The following is a 22,297-nucleotide window of genomic DNA, read 5'->3' as shown; positions in this document are numbered from 1 at the left end:
TACCTGGAACACTGTTTTCAATAATGGCTTGTTTGCTGCTTGTTCACGGCCAATATCATGACACCACCTGAACAAAATAACCATTCAAAACAGATACCTGACAATATCCAGCCTATATTTTATGCAATGCATCGCATGCAGAAACAACTCAAAGCAGAATACTCAAACCAGATGGTAAAAAATGGTACTTACATATTTATAAGCACAATATCTGAAATTGCTAAAGCAAAAAGTGCACTCTGCTTCTCAAAAGTTGTATCATCCTACAATAAAAAAAACGCTTCATTATAATGCTGAGTACCGTGCTCATGCAAATGGGAAGCACCAACACCAAATTTTAAAAGTGCTTCCAAAATTCTATTGTTATCCTACTCAATTTTCAGTTGTAAATATAATAATTCAGATGCAAGCTTAAAAAACTGTTCATGATAGAATATATTAAGATATAGATTGAATGCACACCTTACAGCTACAAGTGTACTAAATATGTGGTAATTATTGATTACATATCATTTAAACTGAAGTTACAGGTCTCCCATTTTTTGCCCTAATTTCCAGACCAGACAGGACAGATTCAGATGAAAGAAAGGGCATGCATTCAGTAAGGGCATGGCCTTGCCATCCTGGGCATCCTGTGGGTATGTCTATCCAAAATTAAGTCATGTCATACCCAGCAGAACCCATTCGCAGAAAGGAAGAGAATACCTAATACCAGCAATTTTCAAAAAAAATCTGATGGAGCACCCATGGTTTGCCAATCAGAAAAAATGAGCTAGCAGGACCATACCAGCAACAATCACAGGGTTGCAACATTTTCTCTTCCAAATCAGGTACAGAAAAATTGGATAATTTTGGTGCAAAGCCTTCACATATGATTAGCATGACCTAACTATCCGTACAATGCAGGATAAGTGAGAACACAAATTTGAGTTCTAGAGAGGTTCATGGAGATCATCAAACTACAGAACATAGTTTAAAAATTCAGTTTCAGCGATATCTCGGTTGGCCCAAAAGTTTTGCAAATCTCCGAATCAGCAAAAACTTGGTGAAAAATTTGGCAACTAATCGGCACTATTATTGAACATTTGAAAATATACAATGTCTTAAAATATTCTTAAAAACACACACATACACACCAAATTTGTAGAAGATATAATGATTTGAGATATCCACCATATATTAATCAAAGTTTTGAGTTAAACTATGATTCATAGCAACTAAAACCTAGTAAATTAACATAGTGCTAGAATCATATACCAAAAAACAAGTGAATCTATTAAAATATATTACTTCATAATTATAAATCTGTAAAAAATACACTAAAAGTGAATACTCTTATTAATATATTATAAATTAATAGTTAGTAAAAATGAAAATTTAAAATAGAATACTATTACTGGAAATTTAAAATTATATTATAATAAATACTTTAAATTTACTATATTTACATAACTTATTTTGTTTAAAAACTTTATGAATTTTAAAAGTACAGTAATTTAAATATTTTAAATTAACTATAAATTGTAATATATATTATAACAGATTATTTACAAGTTAAGTGTTAATGTTTGTGGCCGGCAAAGATCAACAACAAATAATTAAATATACAAATGTAAGCCAAGAGTGGCTACATATTTAATGGCAATATAATAATAATAATATGAAATATATTATTTTATTATATGATAAATCAATTAAGTGGGAAAGCTTAATTGGCCCCATTTGAAGTGTCATGTCTTTTGGAAGACACACCTCTTCATCTCATATATATATTATACGTGTTGGGTGGTGAATAAGGAACACACCAAAACATAATGTGCAAGTAATTATTCACCACTGTTGCATTATATCTCTTCTCTGCCCTAAAATCTGAAAACTTAACATGGTATCAGAGCCTAGTTCCTTCGTGGGAAGCTTAACCGGTTGAAGGTAGATCCATTTAGATTCATGGGCAGAATCGAACAGAACTAATCTTCATTTGGATTGGGATGCTCAAGAATTTTTATTTTTTATTTTCTAAAATGAAATGAGTCAGAGATGAGCATGGGTGAAGCAAACGAATTTGTGATAATTTTGTAATCGATAGAAGTCTTTCAATATGAAACCATGTAGAATCATCATATATTAAGTACTAGAGTATTCGTACAACCATACGCAACATAGTGAAGGATGCCGCACAAACAAATATTATTTGATATATTAAACTTTTCAAAGGAAGCGTCAAATAAATACTGGGAATGCTCGTGAAAGGCAGCACCTTTCATTCCATTGCGCACATGATTCCAAAACTTAACCTGCTATGATCTAATTGTACCTACGTTTGGTTTGGAGAATTCATTGTGCATTCATAAGGGCTGTCGTCACCTCTCTAGGCAGCAATTGACTTAGACATCGTCATTTTTGCTCATCGAGGACCTGCATCACCTTCTACAAGACCTTTGAACAAATCCCTACACCTGTGATTTGATGTTAGTCGCTTACTACATGCCCAGCGACCATCAATAAGGGCATGCGATTATTGATAGGGGGTTTGTGTTAAAACTGGAATTTTGTGGTTGCATGCTACAAGCCTGCATTTGAATTTCTTGCGGCCCATGTTTATCAGTTTGAAAGTCTGCAGTCACATTTGGGGGCTGCGATCATGAATTGGTGCCTACGAACTTGATTCTGGAAGCTAGCATTGGAACACTGGCTATCATTGTCTATTGAACAGCATTAGAGAAGGCCCACAAAGATTTCAGTCAGAGTTATCAAAATTGAATGGTGATCACCTGCTGAAATTCAATTAACAGCTGGAGTTATAGGTTCCATGTTTGTTTGTGAATTTTATGTAGAAGGTATGAACTATTATTTATTAATATCTTATTAAGATTGGGGAATATACTCAAAGTAAGACATAATGAGGTTAATTCATAATTATTATTTTGATTTATTACATTTATGTATATAAGATGGAGAATTATTGAATACATGTAAAATGAAGAGTTCTCTTATGATGTTATATATATAAAGAAAATACATATATTTGTTATTAAATTAATAACATTAACATTCTAAGTATTGTATTCCTAATGTAATAAAACTCTTTTGTATTTATTGTATTTCTATACATAAGAGCTATGTCCCTTGTTATTTCCCTCCGAGAATGTTCTTGCAAGAAAAGGAGGATTGATATCAAAGTGCACAGAGGAAACTGCCAAATGTCAAAGGGAATCATTTCCACGAGCATTCGAACATTTCCAGGTGCATTCTAAACATTGCAGAATATTTTTTTGTTTAAGGTTGAATGTCAATAGAGATATTACATTATATTCATTTCTGGGTATGAGTTAAAGAGTTAAAACTAGTTAACCATTAATTCTAAGATAAATCTAGACCAAGTGACATAAACAGAAAATTCTCATGGTTTGATTATGACTCATAACCACTTGAGAAGTTATCCTTAAACTTTGGCTAGACAACAGGAGGGGACCTTACAATGTACACATTGAAAGGGAGTCCTACCAAAAGTAGTTAAACCTAAACTTCAGAAGGAGCAGATAGGAAACTTGTAAACTCTTCACTAAGGGAGTAGATCACATTAAGTGTCATGGACCCCAGTTACTTCAATTTGGTTTGACTTAAAATAATCATGGATAAGTTGAAAACTTGCATACGTGGATTGAATCCACCTTAGAGATGCTCAAACTTAAGAGGGAGTTTATATATAGGCCTACTTTCACCTAGTTTTGCATTATAAACTCGTCCTCTGGGGATTCATATGTATTTCTTTTATATATATTGTTATGGGCTATGTATTTAGCCTAGGCTACATTATTGGTTGTGTCTGTTATGATCATTGGCTATGTTATAGAAAAGTGTAACCTTTTTTATATAGTCGAGTCTATAATTGAGATATTTGGATATTTTGCATGATCATTTATTGGATATGTGAATATAGCATAGACTATATTGTTTGTATGGATATGTAGCTAAATTCATCTATGTGATTATATTTTTTTTATGATTTGTGGATAGTGGCAATCCACGGTTTGAGTCTTCTATATTGTTTGTATGGATATGTAGCTAAATTCATCTATGTGATTATATTTTTTTTATGATTTTTGGATAGTGGCAATCCACGGTTTGAGTCTTCTCAACTCAAGGATTGAGTACTTGGTGGACTTAATGTCCAAATACTAGTACTCAGAGCACTTGGTAAATATCATGTATTTGATATTCGGATACCAATGCAAGTGACATCATGGATTTGATGTCGGATTTAGTACTTGGTGGACATAATGTCCAGATACTAGTATTGGGAGCACTTGGTGAATATCATGTATTTGATATTCGAATACCAATGCAAGTGACATAATGGATTTGATGTCGGGTTTAGTACTTGGTGGACTTGATGTCCGGATACCAATACGAGTGGCATCATGGATTTAATGTCGGATTTAGCACTTGGTGGACTTCATGTCTGGATACCAATATGGGTGACATCATGGATTTGATGTCAATTGAGTCCTTGTGACTCGTGGATCTTAGATCTAAGATCCACAGGTTGAGTACATGGTGACATCATGGACTTGATGTTAGGAAGCCATTATTCGGAGCATTTAGTGAATATCATGGACATGATATTCGACCAATGCTTTTGATATCATGGAGTTGATATCTATTGAGTCAATTAGACTCAAGAGACTAATACTTAAGAGCATGTGATGACTTTGAGATCTTTTGAAATCTGTATGAGTTTTACATCATGAGATGATGTATGGGATATATAATAGATTTGAGATCTATTGAAGTTATGTTTTTGGTACCTATACCAATTATGAAGATAGAGAAGTTGAGGTCTTTTATAGACTTGAGATTTATTGGTTGATCTTCTTCTCAAGTCCAAGAGGGAGTGTTAATGTTTGTGGCTGGCAAAGATCAACAATAAATAATTAAATATATAGAAGTAAGCCAAGAGTGGCTACATATTTAATGGCAATATAATAATAATATGAAATATATTATTTTATTATATGATAAATCAATTAAGTGGGAAAGCTTAATTGGCCCCATTTGAAGTGTCATGTCTTTTGGAAGATGCATCTCTTCATCTTATATATATATATATATATATATATATATATATATATATATATATATATATTTGTGTGTGTGTGTTGGGTGGTGAATAAGGAACACACCAAAACATAATGTGCAAGTAATTATTCACCACTGTTGCACTATACCTCTTCTCTGCCCTAGAATTTGAAAACTTAACATTAAAGTTAGATTAAATTTTAATATATAACAGTTATTGTATTATAGTAGTTACTGAATTTTAGTATTTATTGTATTTTACTATTTTTTATTTTTTATTTTTTACCAAAACAAAATAAATAAGTTTTAAACATATTTTATTAATCAAATTTTTTTTTAAATTACAATATAAAATAAACATACCTAGAAAACTCTATATCTGCCCAATCAACAAACAAATTTAGCTGTGAATGGATGCTACTGTAGAGCCAAAAGAGTTGAATGCAATGTTGAATGAGGAGTTGAATGCTTTAATGCTGAGAGCCAAGTGTCGGACTCATCATGGAATGCAAGGAGCTATTGCCTAATGCAAGAGTCGTCGTCTTTCTTTAGACTCCATCGCTTTTTCCTTCAGACTCGACGGCTTCTTTACAATGCGTTTTTTTTCCTTCAGACCCGATGGCTTCAAACCTAATATCCTTTTGTCTTTCATGTTGACGAGATTTTTGTTTTTGTCCTTTGTGTTGACATGGCAATAAACCTGTAAATTGCGATTTACCTGCGTTTCAAACTATAAGCATGCTGCGATTTTTTGGTATTTCTCGCAAACGATATTTGTGGTGTTTATTTCGACTTCTCATCTCAATCGGGATATACCGCGAGTTCTCGGTATATTGCAATTTTTTTAAACTATGGTACAGGATAAATTAAATTAGATCAATCAATCTCCAAGCATTATTTTATTTCTCATGCATTCTTCTAGATCATTAACTACAAGAGTGAGGTTCCCAGTCCTTGCAATTCAACCCTTTGATCAATCAAAGATAAACTTAGATTTATTAGAGCTGATCTCTGTATTTTTGTTTCTCTCTCTTCTGTGGATTTTTTTCTATTTTCTATGGTCACTCCTCTTCTATGTTTCCATATTTTCTCTCTGTTCAATATGGAAACTTTCTCGTTCTCTCTTCAAAATATTTCTATTTCTCTCCCTTTGTTTGTTATAGAAACTCTCATCTATGTACTTGTATATATAGATCATTTATGATCTTTGTATAATAACACATTTATTATTTTACCATAATTGGTATCTGAGCTATTTTTTCTAAGCAATAATAATTTCAATACTGAACTCTTCTGAAAATCTTTAATTTCTTCATGGAATTTTTAGACTCATAAGATTTTCAAAATTCTTTGCCTAGATACGTTCAATTTCTTTTTGCAAGGTTCTAAATCTTTTCATAAACCCAAATAGGCTTTCGTAGCAAAGTTTTTTTAATCCATGCAAATAGCATTTTTCAACAAACGCATTTTTCTTTTTTACAGTCATGTTTTTTTATTTTTTTTACTACGTATCGTTGCAGATTCTCATTATCAAGCATTTTTTGCTTGTATCTCTAACTTTTAAGCCGTTTTCTATCCTACGAACCTATAGACGCATTTTTGCTGAGCATTTTCAACCAGTCTGTGGTCATTTTTTCTACAGTCATTTCTTTTGCAGACATTTCTATGCTCATTGTAACCCACAAAGGTAATTGTTTCCTGCATTTCACAACTTCCTTCTTGCTTTTCTCAAAATGCAACATCCACTCTTCTGCAACCTGCAACATTTCCAAATGGCCTGTGTATTTTTCTTGATCGTCTCTGCAAATCCCGATTTTTTTTTATAAACACATTTGTCTTCCGTGTTTGGTCATTTTTGTTCAACAAGATTTAGTTTGGTCATCCTTTTTCCTGCTACATGCCATTCCATGGGTCGTTTTGCCTCCAACATTGTGTTTTGCAGACTTTTTCCATAATTTCGACCTATTTTCTGAGCATATCCACCATTGTTTCCCATCTCTACAATTTTTTTAGTTTTTTCAAAAACGGCTAGGTTTTTTTTCGAAATTCTCACAATTTTTCCCATTCTAAAAAAACTAATTGCAGATTTTTTTGTGGATTTTTTAGAACTCAACTAGGTCTGTCTCCATTGTTTTTGGGTGCATCATTTTCCATGCCTTAATTTTTGAGCCAGCAGATTTCAAAATCCAACATTAGATTTTGGGGTCTTTGAGCTCTCTTATGGGTGTCTTTTCATTTTTTGGGTCTTCCGTCAATCTTCCTCGGAATTCATGCGTTCCAAGATATTCATGCTTTTTTGCATCAAAAAACATGTCATGATAAAGGTCAGTAATAAATGATTAGTATCCTTAGTGTTAAAAGTTGTTAGTAGGTTTGTTGGGTAATTAGTTGTCATGAAGGGGTGTGTCCAATGATTTACTTAAACAATAGGAATAATATATAAGAACTAATCTAGGCAACATAAAGGACGGCTTTGTATGGACTGTTTCAGAATTAATAAAACAATAATAATCCCCTCCCCATTGCATGGTATTATAGTATTGTATTGGTTGTGTATTGCATTTGACTCTGACAATTGGTTATGGTAGATAGAAGTACTGGTTAAAATTGTAATACATCCTATATAGATCCATCTTGGCACCATAGGGAAAATCTACATTCTTGGCGTTGTTGCCTGTTTCTAGACCTGTAGGTCTTGAGATCATTAACTTCATGGCAATTGAGGCAAGGGAGCGATAGGTCGCCCATTGCAACTACAAGTACTAGTGGCAAACAATGACATTGAGGAGGACGAAGTAACAAGGAAGCATCAAGTGACACAAAATCTGGTGAAGGCGTGGGAAGTTTAGCTCGATTAGTATGTGTAAAAGAAAGTCCAAGGGAGATTGGTTCTAGATAGCATGGAACGCAACATACTTTCCATCTCACCAACAGTGTATGATCTCCTTGGAATAATACCTCGGTTACTAGCAAGGAACCTAGTACAATTGGAGGAACAATGTGCCAAAATACAACATGAACAATGGAGACAACAAGAGCTACAAAAATTCATTGAAAGGAACCAATGAGAAACACAGGAATAAGACACCTCATGTCATACAATGCCCAGCCAACGAAACAACTAATGCTCCTAATACCAAATAAAGACCCAAAGTGATTAGCAGAAAAGGAAACCAAGGGAGAAGTTGCATTGCAGTGGTTGTTATGCATTAAAAAATAGGAGAAGAGGCATCATCATCTAAAGGAACTTAGCGAGCAGGATAGAGGGAATCATCCAGAAAAACCAACCCACTTTGAATCTGAGGTGAAGAACTTGATTGAAACTACCATAAGAGGGATAGCAAACTTGGCTATTTCCGAAGAACCAAAAATAAGGGTTGGGTGGACAAACTCGTAAACACCTATATGAAGAGAGCACCACATACTTGATTTCGAAGCTTTGGGTATATGGTACACGATAAATGAATTAATAAACCTTTGGAGCTCACTGCATTCAGCTGATTTAAATAAATATCCCACATTCGATTGAATTCTCCTTCAGACTGATGTTTCAAAGAACAAAAGCCCCTGAAGAGCTTGCTTAAATGGATAAAGTCTGTTCATATAGCTTATTATATCCAAAAAAATCCAAAGAAAAAGGTTAACATGGAACTTAACATATAAGGCCCATTAGAACATGATAAAACACAAAAAAACTTAAATCTCATGTACAAGATTCTTCTCTTGTCTAAGATAGACCTCACGACCACTTAATAAAGTTAAACCAAAGGTAGCCAAACCAGATTGAAGCTAGGAAAACACAATCAATCATATTTTCATGGATAGAAAAGAAAGAAGTGTTGGAAGATTGCTGATAGGCAAACAGAGTGGTTCAGACCTCATTTATTAGCCATTATCAATCCATTCCAAGAAACTTCATAATACTTGTGCAAATATTGGTCTGCAAGACCAGAAACTCTGGAAAATTTATGTTGGCGATAATTGCAGCTCTTTGCACAGTTCTGGAAGCCAAATGCCAAGATAAGACCCATTGCGAAAATTATTCCAATCTGTGAGGATGACCATCACTAGGTGCCAGAGCTGTATGATACCAGGGTGATTAAGTGAACAGTAAGAATTGTTGCAATATGTAAGGGTCATCACTGCTTGGTACAAGAGGTGTATAATACCCATAGTTCCAAGAATCACGGCGATTCATGCGATTCACGCGATTCGGCGATTCGATTCAAGCCAACCGATTTTTTGTGAATCGGTGAATTGAATCAGCGATAAAGGGTTTATGAAATAAGTTACTCACTAAATTTCAAGGGTTTTTTAAATTTTCCGATTCATGGCCGATTCGATTCCGATTCATGGCCGATTCACGATTTGATTCGGCCTTGCCGATTTTGATCCGATTCCGATTCTTGTTACTTTGATAATACCCATGTGACCAAGCCTAAAGGTATAACAGTAATGGTTTCGTTGCCTGTAATTGGATAGTCCATTAAAGCTGACTGTATTTCCCAGTTTCGGAATAACAGATTGAATAAGAAGTGTACTAGGTCATAATCAAACAAGACAAAGTTATTTTCAATGTTCAGAGCTGTCACAAACCTAGATTTAAACATTCTGTCAATAAGCCCTGAGGAGTACAGGCTAACATGGATGTCCTTGATTACAAGATGAGATAAGATAAGATAATGATATTAATGTCCAACAAAAGACCAAAAAGAGGTCTATGGGACTGAAAGATTACAATAGTGAAGCTGACACCAGCAGGACTGAAAGAAGAAAGTGGTATCCTTAGTGAGATAATTAGTCACATTAAGTAAGACTCCAGACTTGCAACTCTCTATAAATGCAAAGAAAAAGATGTTTGCATATTCAGTGACTTGTTTAGTGATGGAAGGAATGTGATTACATAGGAGCCATTCATTCCCACATCAAAATCAACTGTTGATCTTGGCATGGCCAACAATGCACTGGTCACTGTAAAATTTGTCGATAGCAACAACTTTTGATGTGCAATAACAATGAGCACTATAAAATATGCATGGAGTTTAAAGATATAATAACCTTATTTGGGAAAAGTCCTCTTTGGAGTTGCTCAAGAATAATAAAGAATGGACAATAAACAAGATGAAATGCTAAAAGGGTACATTCAAGGAGAAGGATAACATATTGTCAAGAAAGTATCACCTCTCCTCTTTCTCTCCCATCTGTACCCTCCAAGTCCATAACTAGTGTACAAGGCTCAATGCCAACAGCCTGTGAAAGCCAAATACCTTGAGTTGTTTGAGACCTACAAAAAATGATATCAAATTCATTTCTTCTGTATATATAATATACATTATACAGTTAAAAAAAGCATACAAGGAATAAGGAACTAACCTGCCCTTGAAAGCATCCATCTCCGTGAAATTTGTATGAAAAAGATGATTCAAAAGTGTACTTTTTCCTGTCACAGATAGAAAACAAATAAGAAATTGCTAAATTGTGTGATTTCCGAAATTATCAATGTGCAAATTTACAAGAGTAGTTAAAGTAAAGAGCTTCCATTTCATGTTTCACAAATATCAGAAGAAAATAGTCTGTAGAAATGAATATGGTACTACAAATATTCCAAATATGCTTTGCCATGAAATAAAAGTACTAAGTTCTCAAACTGTCAGACTTAAATACAAAGAGGAAGGAACACGTTAAGCAGAAGAAATTGTTCTTTATTAGAAAAGTCAGGAAAAAAAAAAGTATATTACCATCCAAGAATAAACAAACCCATCTGAATAAACATGAAAGTAAACGAAATGAATAAAACCGAACTGAAACATAATTACAACTGAAAATAACAGGAGATAAAATCTAGCAAAGTCGAAGAGCTCATAAATCCTAGCCAAGTCGGAAATATTAGATCCATGTACTGCAAATAACCAAAAGGAAGGAAGGTTCCTTGGCAAAGAAAACATCAATAAATCCAATAGAGATCACTGCTAGAGACCCAGGCTAGCTGTATCTGTAGCAGAAATGACCAGTATTCACATTAATCATCACATAAGTTGGAATATAAAATCTGACTGTCCATAGGATAATTATCTGGCCTCATAAAGCCTTGCAGAGAAATCCTAGGAAGTTCACCTCCTACTAACATCTGTTCAACAATACTTCATAAGTAACTAGAAAACTTATAAAGAGTTTCAGAACATGACAGAAATCACATTTCCCATGCATAAGAGTTACTTCCCACATATGCTCATAAAACAAAGACCCAATGCTGGAAACAGTTGATATGCAATGTCGGTCAAAATTAAAACTTCAGCATTCCATGTACCATCTCAGCAAAAATATTTAAAAACCAGAATAATTTCAACAGTCTTAGAAGCAAAGACTCGAAATGAAAAGAAATTTGATGCTCAACGCAACTGTAACATTAAAATTTAATATTTTTTGTTTACCGCATAGGTTAATTAATAATTGCACACAGATAAAGAATACGAACACGAACAGCAGAACTCTCCTTATTATTCGCATATGCCAAGATATTACATTAGGTTCTGATATCCTGATTACAATGCTTTCGAAGGGGTTATAAATACTTTCCAAGGAACCTTCCCGAAGGTATCCGTCGGCCAGATACATTATGTCTGCTACATAACAAAAACCTTTCCGAAGGAACCCATCGGCTGATACACAATTTTCTTCCTGAAGGGACCCGTCAGCTGATACACAATTTCCTTCCCGAAGCGACCCGTCGACTGATACACAATTTCTACCGACAACATCATCCCCCCCAAAAAGAAAAGTCGTCTCTTGACAACTATTACAAAATCTCTGAGACAAATCAACAACCAAAATACATTGACTGACTAACTGGTCTTCAACATTGTCACCTTAGCCAATCTGACATCTGACCCTGACAGCCACCTGTGCCACTTTCTGCCTTCTAATTTCGAGTACACTGAACCAAGTGTCGCTGTATTGCCTCCAACTGGATGATCAGCTCCTCCCAAGCTCTCTATGCATCCACCAAGACAGCCTCACAGCCAACACCTACTCTCAGTGCCTCTGGTACACAGACACTCCATGCCTGTAGCAGCTCCAAGTCTTCTCCACTGGTCAAACTCCCACGACTGATATCCGCAACGACTGGGGGTCCAGAGGGCAGCGCCCCCAGCGGGGTCGAGGGGCAACGCCCCTCGCCGCCAAGACCAAATTAGCACTTCGCAACCCACACAGAAATGCACAGAACACACCATTTCTGTCATTATCTATCGATTCTGCACTCTTTCTGGCAACCACAGATGCGTTCCCTTCCCTTTGGCATCATCTGTCACTCATTCCATCTGTCACTCATTCTGAACAACTTGATTTGTCGTCGTTTTTTCTTTTTTCTTTTTTTTCTTTTTTTTTTTTTTTTAGAAAACCTCTTGTCACCCTTCTGTGATGAAATTCGTACGGCTTCAATCTTGACACTGTCTGCTGATTGGATATGGATGCCTCCTTCTTGGAGCTGCCACGCACACGGGTTTTGATGAAACAATTCTGAAGGCGTCTTCACTATTTCAATCTTCTGGAAAAGCCGTACTGCAATATCCCACCAAGTCTTCAAAATCCGTACGATGGAAAATAACAAAATTTAGCTCCAAATTCCGTACGTTAACCTGAAGTATTGCCAAATTCGGAATTTACAAAATGTATGCTCGCAAACTCCATAAATCCGTACGGTGAAAAAGTCCATACATTCTCAGTCTATTGAAATCTGTACGATGGTTCCAATTACAATACTCACCTCTTAAAAACCGTAGATCTAAAAAAAAGTGCACCAATCTTCAATTATGGAAACCGTACCACTTTTTCTTGAAAACCGTACGGCACTCCTTTTCCCTGAAAACCGTATGGTACATATGGAAGTTGTACGGTATTCTTCCCTTCACTATGAAATCTGTACATTGTCTTTAAAAACCGTACTGCAATTATTAAATTGTCTGGAAAAGCGTACATCATCCTTCAGATATGGAAAACCGTACGTTACTTCCTTTTCCCTTCAGATGAAAAACCCGTACGGTGTTGTCCCCTACAATTATGAAACCGTACGGTACTTTCCAGTTCAAATATGAAATCGTACGGTACTTTTCTTTTTTTCTTTTTTCTTTTTCTTTTTTTTTAAGAAAGAATAGCAAAGTCAGTTTACCCTTCGACCATCCTCACCGTCGGTCTGCAATGACGAAGGGGTCTCCCGAAGGCCATTTTCTGACGCAAAAGTCTTCCGCCCGTGATATATCTTCAACTTCAACCCATTCACTGCCTGAGGCACTTCGTGTCCATCCAAAGTCCATAATTTGATTGCTCCATTTTCCCCTACTTCCCGAATCTGATACGGCCCAACCCACTTAACCTTATACTTGCCCGGTTTGATCTCATTCCGGCCGTCGTACTTCAATACCCACTGTTTGGGCTGAAACCTGTTTAGCTTCAGGTGCTTATCGTGTCATGCCTTCTGCCTATTCTGCGTTACTTCAGTTGCCCATTGTGCTAATAATCGCTTCTCCTCTAACCTATTCAGTTTATACAGCCGCTCCCTTAAGCTTTCCATGTCACCCAACTTGTTTTCTGGTGCTATTTGCAAGCTTGGTATCATAAATTCCGCTGGTACAACGGCCTCCTGTCCGAACATCAGTTGAAACGGCGTGTGTCCTGTTGTAACTTTGTATGCCATGCGGTAAGCCCACAGAGCAGAAGGTAATTTCTCCTCCCAATCCTCCCCTTCGACTACGCAGGATTTGTATATAATTGATACCAGGATTTTGTTGGTAGCTTCAGCCTGTCTGTTTGCTCTTGGGTAGTACGGACTTGACAGTGAATGGTAAATTTTGAACTCCGTGGTGAGCAATCGGATCACATGGTTTACAAAATGCCCTCCTCTATCGCTTGTTAATTGTAATGGAATGTCGTACCTGGTAATAATTTGCTCATAAATAAACTGTGTTGTACTTACGCTGAGTTGTCTGGTAGTGCACGCACCTCCACCCATTTAGTCAAGTACTCCGTGGCGACCACAATGTAACGGCATCTTTTGGTTCTACTTGTCTTCAAGGGTCCTATGAAATCCAAACCCCATCGTTCAAAAAGCTCCTGAGCATGAGAGGGATTCAGAGGCATGAAGTCTCTCTTCAAGGGTTTCCCCACGCGCTGACATGTATCACATGCAACGACCCATTCCCTGGCGTCATTGTATACCGTTGGCCACCATAATCCTGCTAGAAGTATTTTTTGTGCAGTTGTGTCCGGCCCCATGTGTCCTCCTGCCGGTCCTTCATGTGCTTCCTTCAGTACCCGTGGAATTTCTTCCTCCAGGACACAACGTCTCAGGATTTGATCGGGTCCCATTTTATACAACAGTCCATTAATCAGCTGAAATGTTCCGCTCCATATCACCAACTTCCGTTTTTCATTCGATGGCATGGTGTCTGGAAACTGTCCCGTGGACAAGTATTCGCCGATGCTTGTATACCACTTCGGTAGTGCGGCAATCTGGAACAACTGTGCATCAGGAAAGTCATCATTCACACCATCTGCCGGTTCTGTTCTGGTACGTGACAAATGATCTGCACTTACATGTTTCTTTCCTGGCCGTACGATGATCTTGAAAGTAAACTCTTGCAACAGGAGTAACCATCGACTGATCCTTCCTTGAATGATTGGTTTATTGATCATATACAACAAGGCTTGATGATCGACATAGAACACAAACGGAGTAGCCAACAAGTAATGTCAAAATTTCTGCACAGCATAGACCATCCCCAATGCTTCCCGTTCGGTCGTACTATAATTTTGTTCAGCTTTTGATAGCAACTGACTGGCGAAATAGATCGGATGATCCAACCCGTGGCTTCCCGTCTACGCAAGAGTTGCTCCGATCGCATAGTTCGATGCATCCACATGCACATGAAACTCCTTCCAATCCGGGTATGCCAAAATAGGTGATGTAGCCAGTCGTACCTTGAGTCCTTCAAATGCTTCATCCTGTTCCTTGTCCCATCGAAACGATTCTGTCTTGCAAGTTAACCTATCCAACGGATATGCTATCTTGGCAAAATTTTTGATGAAACGCCTATAATACCCTATATGCCCAAGGAAAGATTTTACCTCTGTCACATTGGTGGACGGCTGCATCTCTAATATGACCCGCACTTTGTCTAGATCTGTCTTCAGTCCCTCCTTACAGACTGTGTTCGAGAAACCTTTCGTGTGGGACCATAAATCTACACTTCTTCAAGTTCGGGGCCAAATGCGCACGGCGGCACCTTTCCATACACTCGCTTAAGGCTGCCAAATGTTTGTCCTCCGCACTGAACACTGACCAGTCATCCAAAAATGCCTCGAAGTTTCCGACAGACATCTTGTCAAAAATGTGTAATATGATCCGTTGAAATGTCGCAGGCGCATTGCACAGACCGAACGGCATCCGATTATAGGCATAGACCCCATCTTCGACGACAAATGTTGTCTTCAGTTTATCCTCCTCTACGATTGAGATCTGATTGTAGCCGGAAAAACCATCCATAAATGAGTAGATCTCGTGTCCCGCTACCTCCTCCAGGATGCTATCCGTGAATGGGATCGGGAACGGATCCTTGATGGTGACTGCATTCAGGCATCGGAAATCAACACATTCGGATCTGAATGGAGTCCTTCTTCAAGGAGATCACGATCGGGGATACCCATTCACTGGTCTGTACCTTGAAAATAATTCCGGCTTCTAGCATCCGATTGATTTCTTCCGTAACCTGGGCCGCATAATTTTTGTTCATTCTGTAGGGCCTCTTCTATACGGGTATTGCTCCTTCGATCAATGGAATGCGATGCACACACAATTCAGGTGGCACGCCCTTCAGGTCCTTGTATGTCCATGCAAAGACATCTTTATACTCTAAAAATATTTTGAATGTTGTTGTCTTTAGTACTGGGTCCCAATTGTCTCCTACCAGTATGTTCCGTGGTTCTGCTTCGTCTCCCAAATTCATGGTCTGCAACGCGACTTCATTGTATTTGATGGGTTCTCCTTTAGTGAACTGATGTGCCGGGGTCACATCGAGTGACGCATCCCCTTCCTTTATTTCAGTGAACTCCTTTGGAAATGCATCGGTATTGTGTTCTTCTATTATCAGTACGTTGTAGGTTGGAAACAATTCATAATCCTCTATCTGCCAATGGTAAAGACCATTTACTGAATCCAAATCGTCATCTCCTTCCAGTCGTAAAACTCCCTCCTGATCTGGTTCCATAGTTTGCCCCTTTTCATCCTCTTCTTCCTCAGAATCTGATGATAGGGCTTCTTCCCCGACCATCTGAGTGTGCAGATCGATGACATACTTCTGGCCTTTGCTTTCGAGTGATAAAGTATTTTTCTTCCAATCGTGTTTGCTTTTGCTTGTATCAGCCACCCCCAACCCAGAATAGCATCGTACCCCTTTTGCCTGAGAGGAATCACAACGAAGTCCAACAAGAATGGTTGTGTTCCGATTGTCATTGGTTGCTCTGTGAGTATTCCCAATGGCTTGATTCCGTGTTGATCGGCTGTTAACAGCTGGAAGGTAGGTGGCCATAATGTCGGTCGTCCCAACTTTTTCCAAGTATCCTCTGGTAGCACATTGACATCGGATCCTCCGTCGACAATCATGTCCATTAGCACAGTCCCGAGAATGCCCATTTCAACAACCACCGGATAGCGTCCAGATGAAAGAGCTAACAACATCGGATCTTCTGCACTCGTACCCCCTGTTTCTCGTTGTCTTGCTCTACGGGTTGCTTAGCACTCGGAACTATATTTGTGAGGGCCGTACGAAGTTGAGGCATAGTTAGCAACAGATCATTTATCCTAACGGGTATCTCAGCTTGCAATATTTGTCGTACAATGTTTTGTACAGCACAGTTCCGAAGTGAGGTACTTGGCGGGTCCTTCAGGTGTGTCGTTTCTGCCTGCGTTGCTTTCTAGATCTCTGCCCTTGCTTCGTCCAGTCTCTTCTTTTCTTCCGCTGGGTTAGGGTATAGCTTCGCCTGCTTCCGAGTGATTGCCAAAACTTCTTCCTCGTCTGTCCCTACGGTAATCAAGTTTACTCCGGACTTCGGGCACTTAGTATCATCATGATCGCCAGGTCCACACCATCGGCATAGCAACTTCGGTGTGTTCTTCGTTGTGCACTCTCGGGCGAAGTGACCCCGGAGATTGCATGCGCGGCATTGAACAATTGGCCGACCATTCGCATCGTACTGAATTCGACTCCTTCCTCCATTGTTGTTGTTGCCACTATTGTTGTTATTGTTGTTGTTGTCTGGACCGCGCCGGTTGTTTCTATATCCACCTGATGTGACACCTTCCGTACTGGTGTTCCCGTTCCCTCCTGACAGGGATGCCTCCTGTGACAAGAACACTTGCTGTGGTGTCCTTGTTTTTAAATTGAAAGGGCATTCCTTTACCGAGTGTCCCAGGATCTGGCAGATTTCACAAAATTGATCTTTCGGGCAGGATCCCTTCGTATGCCCTTCTTTCTTACACTCCGTGCACCATAGGTCATTACCCTTAGTCTCCTTGTTCATGTTTTTGATTTCCTTCATCATCTGAATCATGTCCTTCTGGTGAGCACGGACCTTCTTGTTGCTTCCCTCGTCATCGTCGCTGCTATCTTCTCCTGAAGGGTCATTGTCCTCTGAATCCGATGAGCTGGTCTTCTTCTTCTTCTTTGTCTTCTGGTCACTTTTGAGGTTCATTGCCCGATTGCACGCTTCAATGTATGTCGATGGTGGCACGATCTTCATCTTTTTCCGCAGCTTCGAGTGAAGGCCTTCAATGAACCATCTTTTCTGGAGCCCATCTGCCAGTTTATTCTCCATTTTACTGATTAAGTCCTTCAACCTCCTGGCGAAGACCCGTACTGTTTCATTCTTCTTTTGCTTGGTATTGAATATCTCCGCTACAATTTCATTATCGTCACGCAAAAGTTGAAATTCTGTGATGAACTCCTCCTTAATGTTATCCCAACAGTTTAATTTTTGTGGATCAGCATCAGTAAACCAATCAATCGCAACACCCCGTAGGGTAGCGGGAAATTGTCGGGTCCATTCGTTTGTATCTATTATGCCATTTGCCCTCCAGATCGTTTCACATGTTTTACAATGTCGAATGGGATCAGCTGCTTCATCACCATCAAATTTAGGGAATTTTTCCTTCGGACCTGCCATTATCACTATATGTTGGGGGTTTTGTTGTGTACTTGCGTTGTTTTGCACTCTCGCGCTGTTTTGAGCACCCGCGTTGTTCTAAGCTCCCGCGCTGTTTTGAACACCCGCGCTATTCTGGACACCCGCGTTGTTTGGTGAAGAAGAGGGTTCGTCAACCGAAGCTGTTCGTTCTGGAAGTATATCTCGGATAAAGAGGTCACTCCACGCTCGTGCTCCCTCGGCACTCCGAGCCGTGCGAGTCAATCTCCTTCCGTCAAGATTCTCTTCCCGTGGCGTATGCAGATTCAGAAACTCCTCCCGCGCTTCTTCCACCAACTCAAGCCGTTGTCAAGTCTCCTTCAACAATCCTTCTGCACTCCTGTTTCCGTCGGCAATCTTCTGGAATCTCCTTCGACGCTCTGTCTGCTGAGCCAAAATTAAATTTTCTTGTGCAACGCGTATGTCATCTTTTTCCTTCAGCTTATTCTTATCTTTGTTCAACTGATTCGGCATTTAATTCATATCCGCCTGCCTGCGTACCAGGTCAATCGGGCAACAGCACCAAATGTTTACCGCATAGGTTAATTAATAATTGCACACAGATAAAGAATACGAACACGAACAGTAGAACTCTCCTTATTATTATTAGCATATGCCAAGATATTACATTAGGTTCTGATATCCTGATTACAATGCTTCCGAAGGGGTTATAAATACTTTCCGAGGAACCTTCCGGAAGGTATCCGTCGGCTAGATACATTATGTCTGCTACATAACAAAAACCTTTCCGAAGAGACCCATCGGCTGATACACAATTTCCTTCCCGAAGGGACCCGTCGGCTGATACACAATTTCCTTTCCGAAGGGACCCGTCAGCTAATACACAATTTCTACCGACGACATTTTTCTCCAAGTAAAAAACATTTATGACTAGACAAATTTGGATGTCAAAGAAATTTTAGAACAATTAGAAGATAAAGATGTGAATTCCATTAATTATCTTTACCACATCCAGAAAAAGGGCTCAGAAAACAAATAAGGAAACAAGTTTATTTAACTATTTTGAGAAGCTTAAAACACATTCACCTTGGGAGATGCAGCAAATAAAAAGCTCAGAAAATGTATTACAAGTTTGAGTGAATGCTAAAGACCAAGATGGGTTTAGTTATTGGAAGATAAACACTACTAGTCAACTAAATCATTAATTTTGTTTAATGTTGAAATTCTGCAAGTGTAAGCAACAAGAACAAAGCTATATAGTTGAAAACTATTTTATGATCAACACTCTATGCAATTGGGAGACAATTTTCTGTTCTCTCAGGCCCCTTTCTCTATATTCTAAGATTTTTGTGGGGTATAAAGAGTGATGGTGAGGAAGGGGTTGAGCACTTCAAATATTACATTTAGATTGATTCACCTAACACTGACAAATATTAAATCATGAAAAAAACATCTTTGAGAAATGTTAAAATCTTGCAAACAACATTTTTGAGAAATGTTAAATCTTACAAAAATACATCTTTTGGTGATGAGGCCTTTGTAAAAATATACTAACATGCCTTTGAAAATTATAATAACATATTCCAAATTTACCAACATAATATTCATAAAGCGCTCACTAATATTCTTAAAGTTCAAAATATTACCAATAACCTGAACTCTTATTGGAGCCACTAAAAGTAAAAACCAGGAAAAAATCATTGCAGCAAATTCATAAAACATGCAACAACCACAAGACCAAAACACCAAAAAAATCAACAATCCGTGGTGTTTCCATTCGTGCTAAAACATGAAAGACAGATAGAGGCTATGTGAATCCTACACGACTTCCAGAAAGCCCATCATGGCTGTAAGAAATCATTTTCCCAACTGAATCAAGTACTTTCGAATACGAGAACCTCCATTACCATCACCAGATGCTGACAAGGTCAACCAGTCAAGCCACTAAAGATACAATCACCATAATCAATCAAACCTGAATCTGCCCCCACAGCCATGGGACTAAATTAGCAAGTAGGGCTAACATACTGGTGTTAAGTATTTCTCATTCCTCCACCCAACAAACATGACAATTGCTGATTTTCCTTGACCTCAAAGGGATTGATATATTGCATTTTCAATTTACTTCTTTGTATAGCCCAGTTAACTAAAGCTCATCCTCTTCACTATTTAGCTTTATTGCTTCCTGATTTTAGCTTTGGATACTTCATATTAGCTGTTGATATTTGGTTAGCAGTTAGCGCTCATGATTGGCTACTTATAAATTTCCATACTTTTTGAGACCAATTGACCTAGTTGGGTCACTCATGCACACTGTTCCAACTCATTTCCTAAACCTTGAAGCTGGGATATCGATGTGCATTTTATGACCCACCAACAGTAGAACAATATATCCAGATATCCTATACTCTCTTGATCAAGATCCCGTGTATGCTAAGATTGCCAAAATATCATACAGGTGACTCCAAGGTTCCATTTGTGTCAGGTCTTGACCAATGATAGTAGTTTTTTGCTTCTGACATTTTTCATGTATTGTTAGAATGTGCACTTGAATGCATTTTGGTACTGCAAAGGAATTTATTTCTCTGTTTTCAACATTCCAGGACTTAGGCGGAATCGTGCTCAAGTGTGTCCAAGACTCCAAGGTGGATGCTTTTTCTGCATAATTTCTTTGACCAAGCCAAATCGTGTTGATCTCGCTTCTTCTTCTATCTGGAGAAAAATTCCTTCAATCTTCAAAGAACTTCCTCATGATGTCCAAGATGTACTCTTGGATTTTGTTCATCAGATCTTCACCAAAATTGTGCTTTTCTGCAGAATTTTTAACATTGAAATTACTCCATCTCTGTCATTTTGTGTTGGGTGTATCTTTTGAATGATCCCCAATTTCCAAGGACCTTTGAAAGCTTCCACACTAAGGATTTAACACAGGCATGTCTTGGAGACAAACATAATCACTTCCCCACGTCTCTTTAGCACATAACCTAGTTCCATCTGATCACTGCTGATGGGTGGATTGCAATATTGGTGAGGAATTTTGCATTTTCAAAATTTCTTGGTAACTAGCCCCCTGATATAAAATTTGGGTCATCGATGCTCTTGGAGGAAAAATTTTGGTTTATTTTCAAACCTTTTCAATGCCTTGCAATTCCTTTCAGATCTCATGCTGAATGATTTGAGATTGTTTGTAAAAGAAGATATTTATGTTTTCAAACTTTGCTCTTGTGCTTTTGAGCAAAGATTAGACCTTATGGAGGAGCCTTTTTTCGACCACAAATGAAATTAAAGACGGATTCATTCATTCCAGAATTATTGTCACTTTAGCATGATGCCAGTATTCCCTCTACCCTCGAATTTCATGCCTTTTTCTTATTCCACACCTGGGATCAAATTAATTGGCCAATTCCACCTACTCTGCACTTGACTGAATTTTCACATATCCTATTTAATTTCCACCTTTCTTGCTCTGGTGCACATTAAACATACTGATGGAGATCTTTCAAACTTAACCCAAATCCATCATTTTCCAGATGGAGAAATACTTGATCATTTTTTTCCAAAATTACCCTGATTTCCCCTCTAACAAGTACTTCATCCCATTTTACCATTCTTCATGCTTGTTTAAACAATCCTTGCACTCTCACTTTTACAACCATAGATGCTACAATAGTGTTCTTTCGACTACACTTTCTTTCCTTACCGCATTTGAAGGAGAATAATGACAACATTTTAAGATGATTTCCCCATTTCGGTGCATCTAAGTCACATTAAATATTTGTTTTACACCTTCTGACTTTATTTGATATTTCAATTGTCCACCAAATCATGGCACCACAGGGAGATTTGGGCATTTTGCACATACTGATTCATACAAGGAAATGCTCCAGAATTCCTTTTAAACCAAAGCCCCATTTATGTTTTTCATTAGTGTTGGGCCTGACCCATACTTAATCACTCCAGCCCATTCTACAAGTCTCCTTAACTTTGCACTGATGCTTGGGCTCTGGAATCGCTATACTTGGCT

At 38.0% G+C, this 22,297-nt stretch overlaps 1 protein-coding gene across 6 annotated transcripts in view; it reads right to left on the bottom strand.

Annotated features, from left to right (window-relative positions):
- The window catches only part of LOC149572725 (protein ROOT HAIR DEFECTIVE 3-like), a 222,895-nt gene that overhangs the window by 98,627 nt on the left and 101,971 nt on the right, over positions 1-22,297 (bottom strand). For all 6 annotated transcript variants that reach the window (XM_089813819.1, XM_089813818.1, XM_089813817.1 and 3 more), the window contains 4 exons: positions 10,453-10,519; positions 10,261-10,363; positions 193-263; positions 4-67 (listed from right to left, as the gene is read on the bottom strand). In XM_089813819.1, the coding sequence (XP_089669945.1) occupies positions 4-67; positions 193-263; positions 10,261-10,363; positions 10,453-10,519 (305 nt within the window). The remainder of the gene's footprint in view (positions 1-3; positions 68-192; positions 264-10,260; positions 10,364-10,452; positions 10,520-22,297) is intronic.

Source organism: Cupressus sempervirens, chromosome 2, assembly GCF_028749045.1.
Source record: "Cupressus sempervirens isolate cs-2001-9-10 chromosome 2, ASM2874904v1, whole genome shotgun sequence".
NCBI lineage: Eukaryota > Viridiplantae > Streptophyta > Pinopsida > Cupressales > Cupressaceae > Cupressus > Cupressus sempervirens.
The sequence above is the reverse complement of the archived record's forward strand: the minus strand, read 5'-3'. Positions and strand labels throughout refer to the sequence as shown.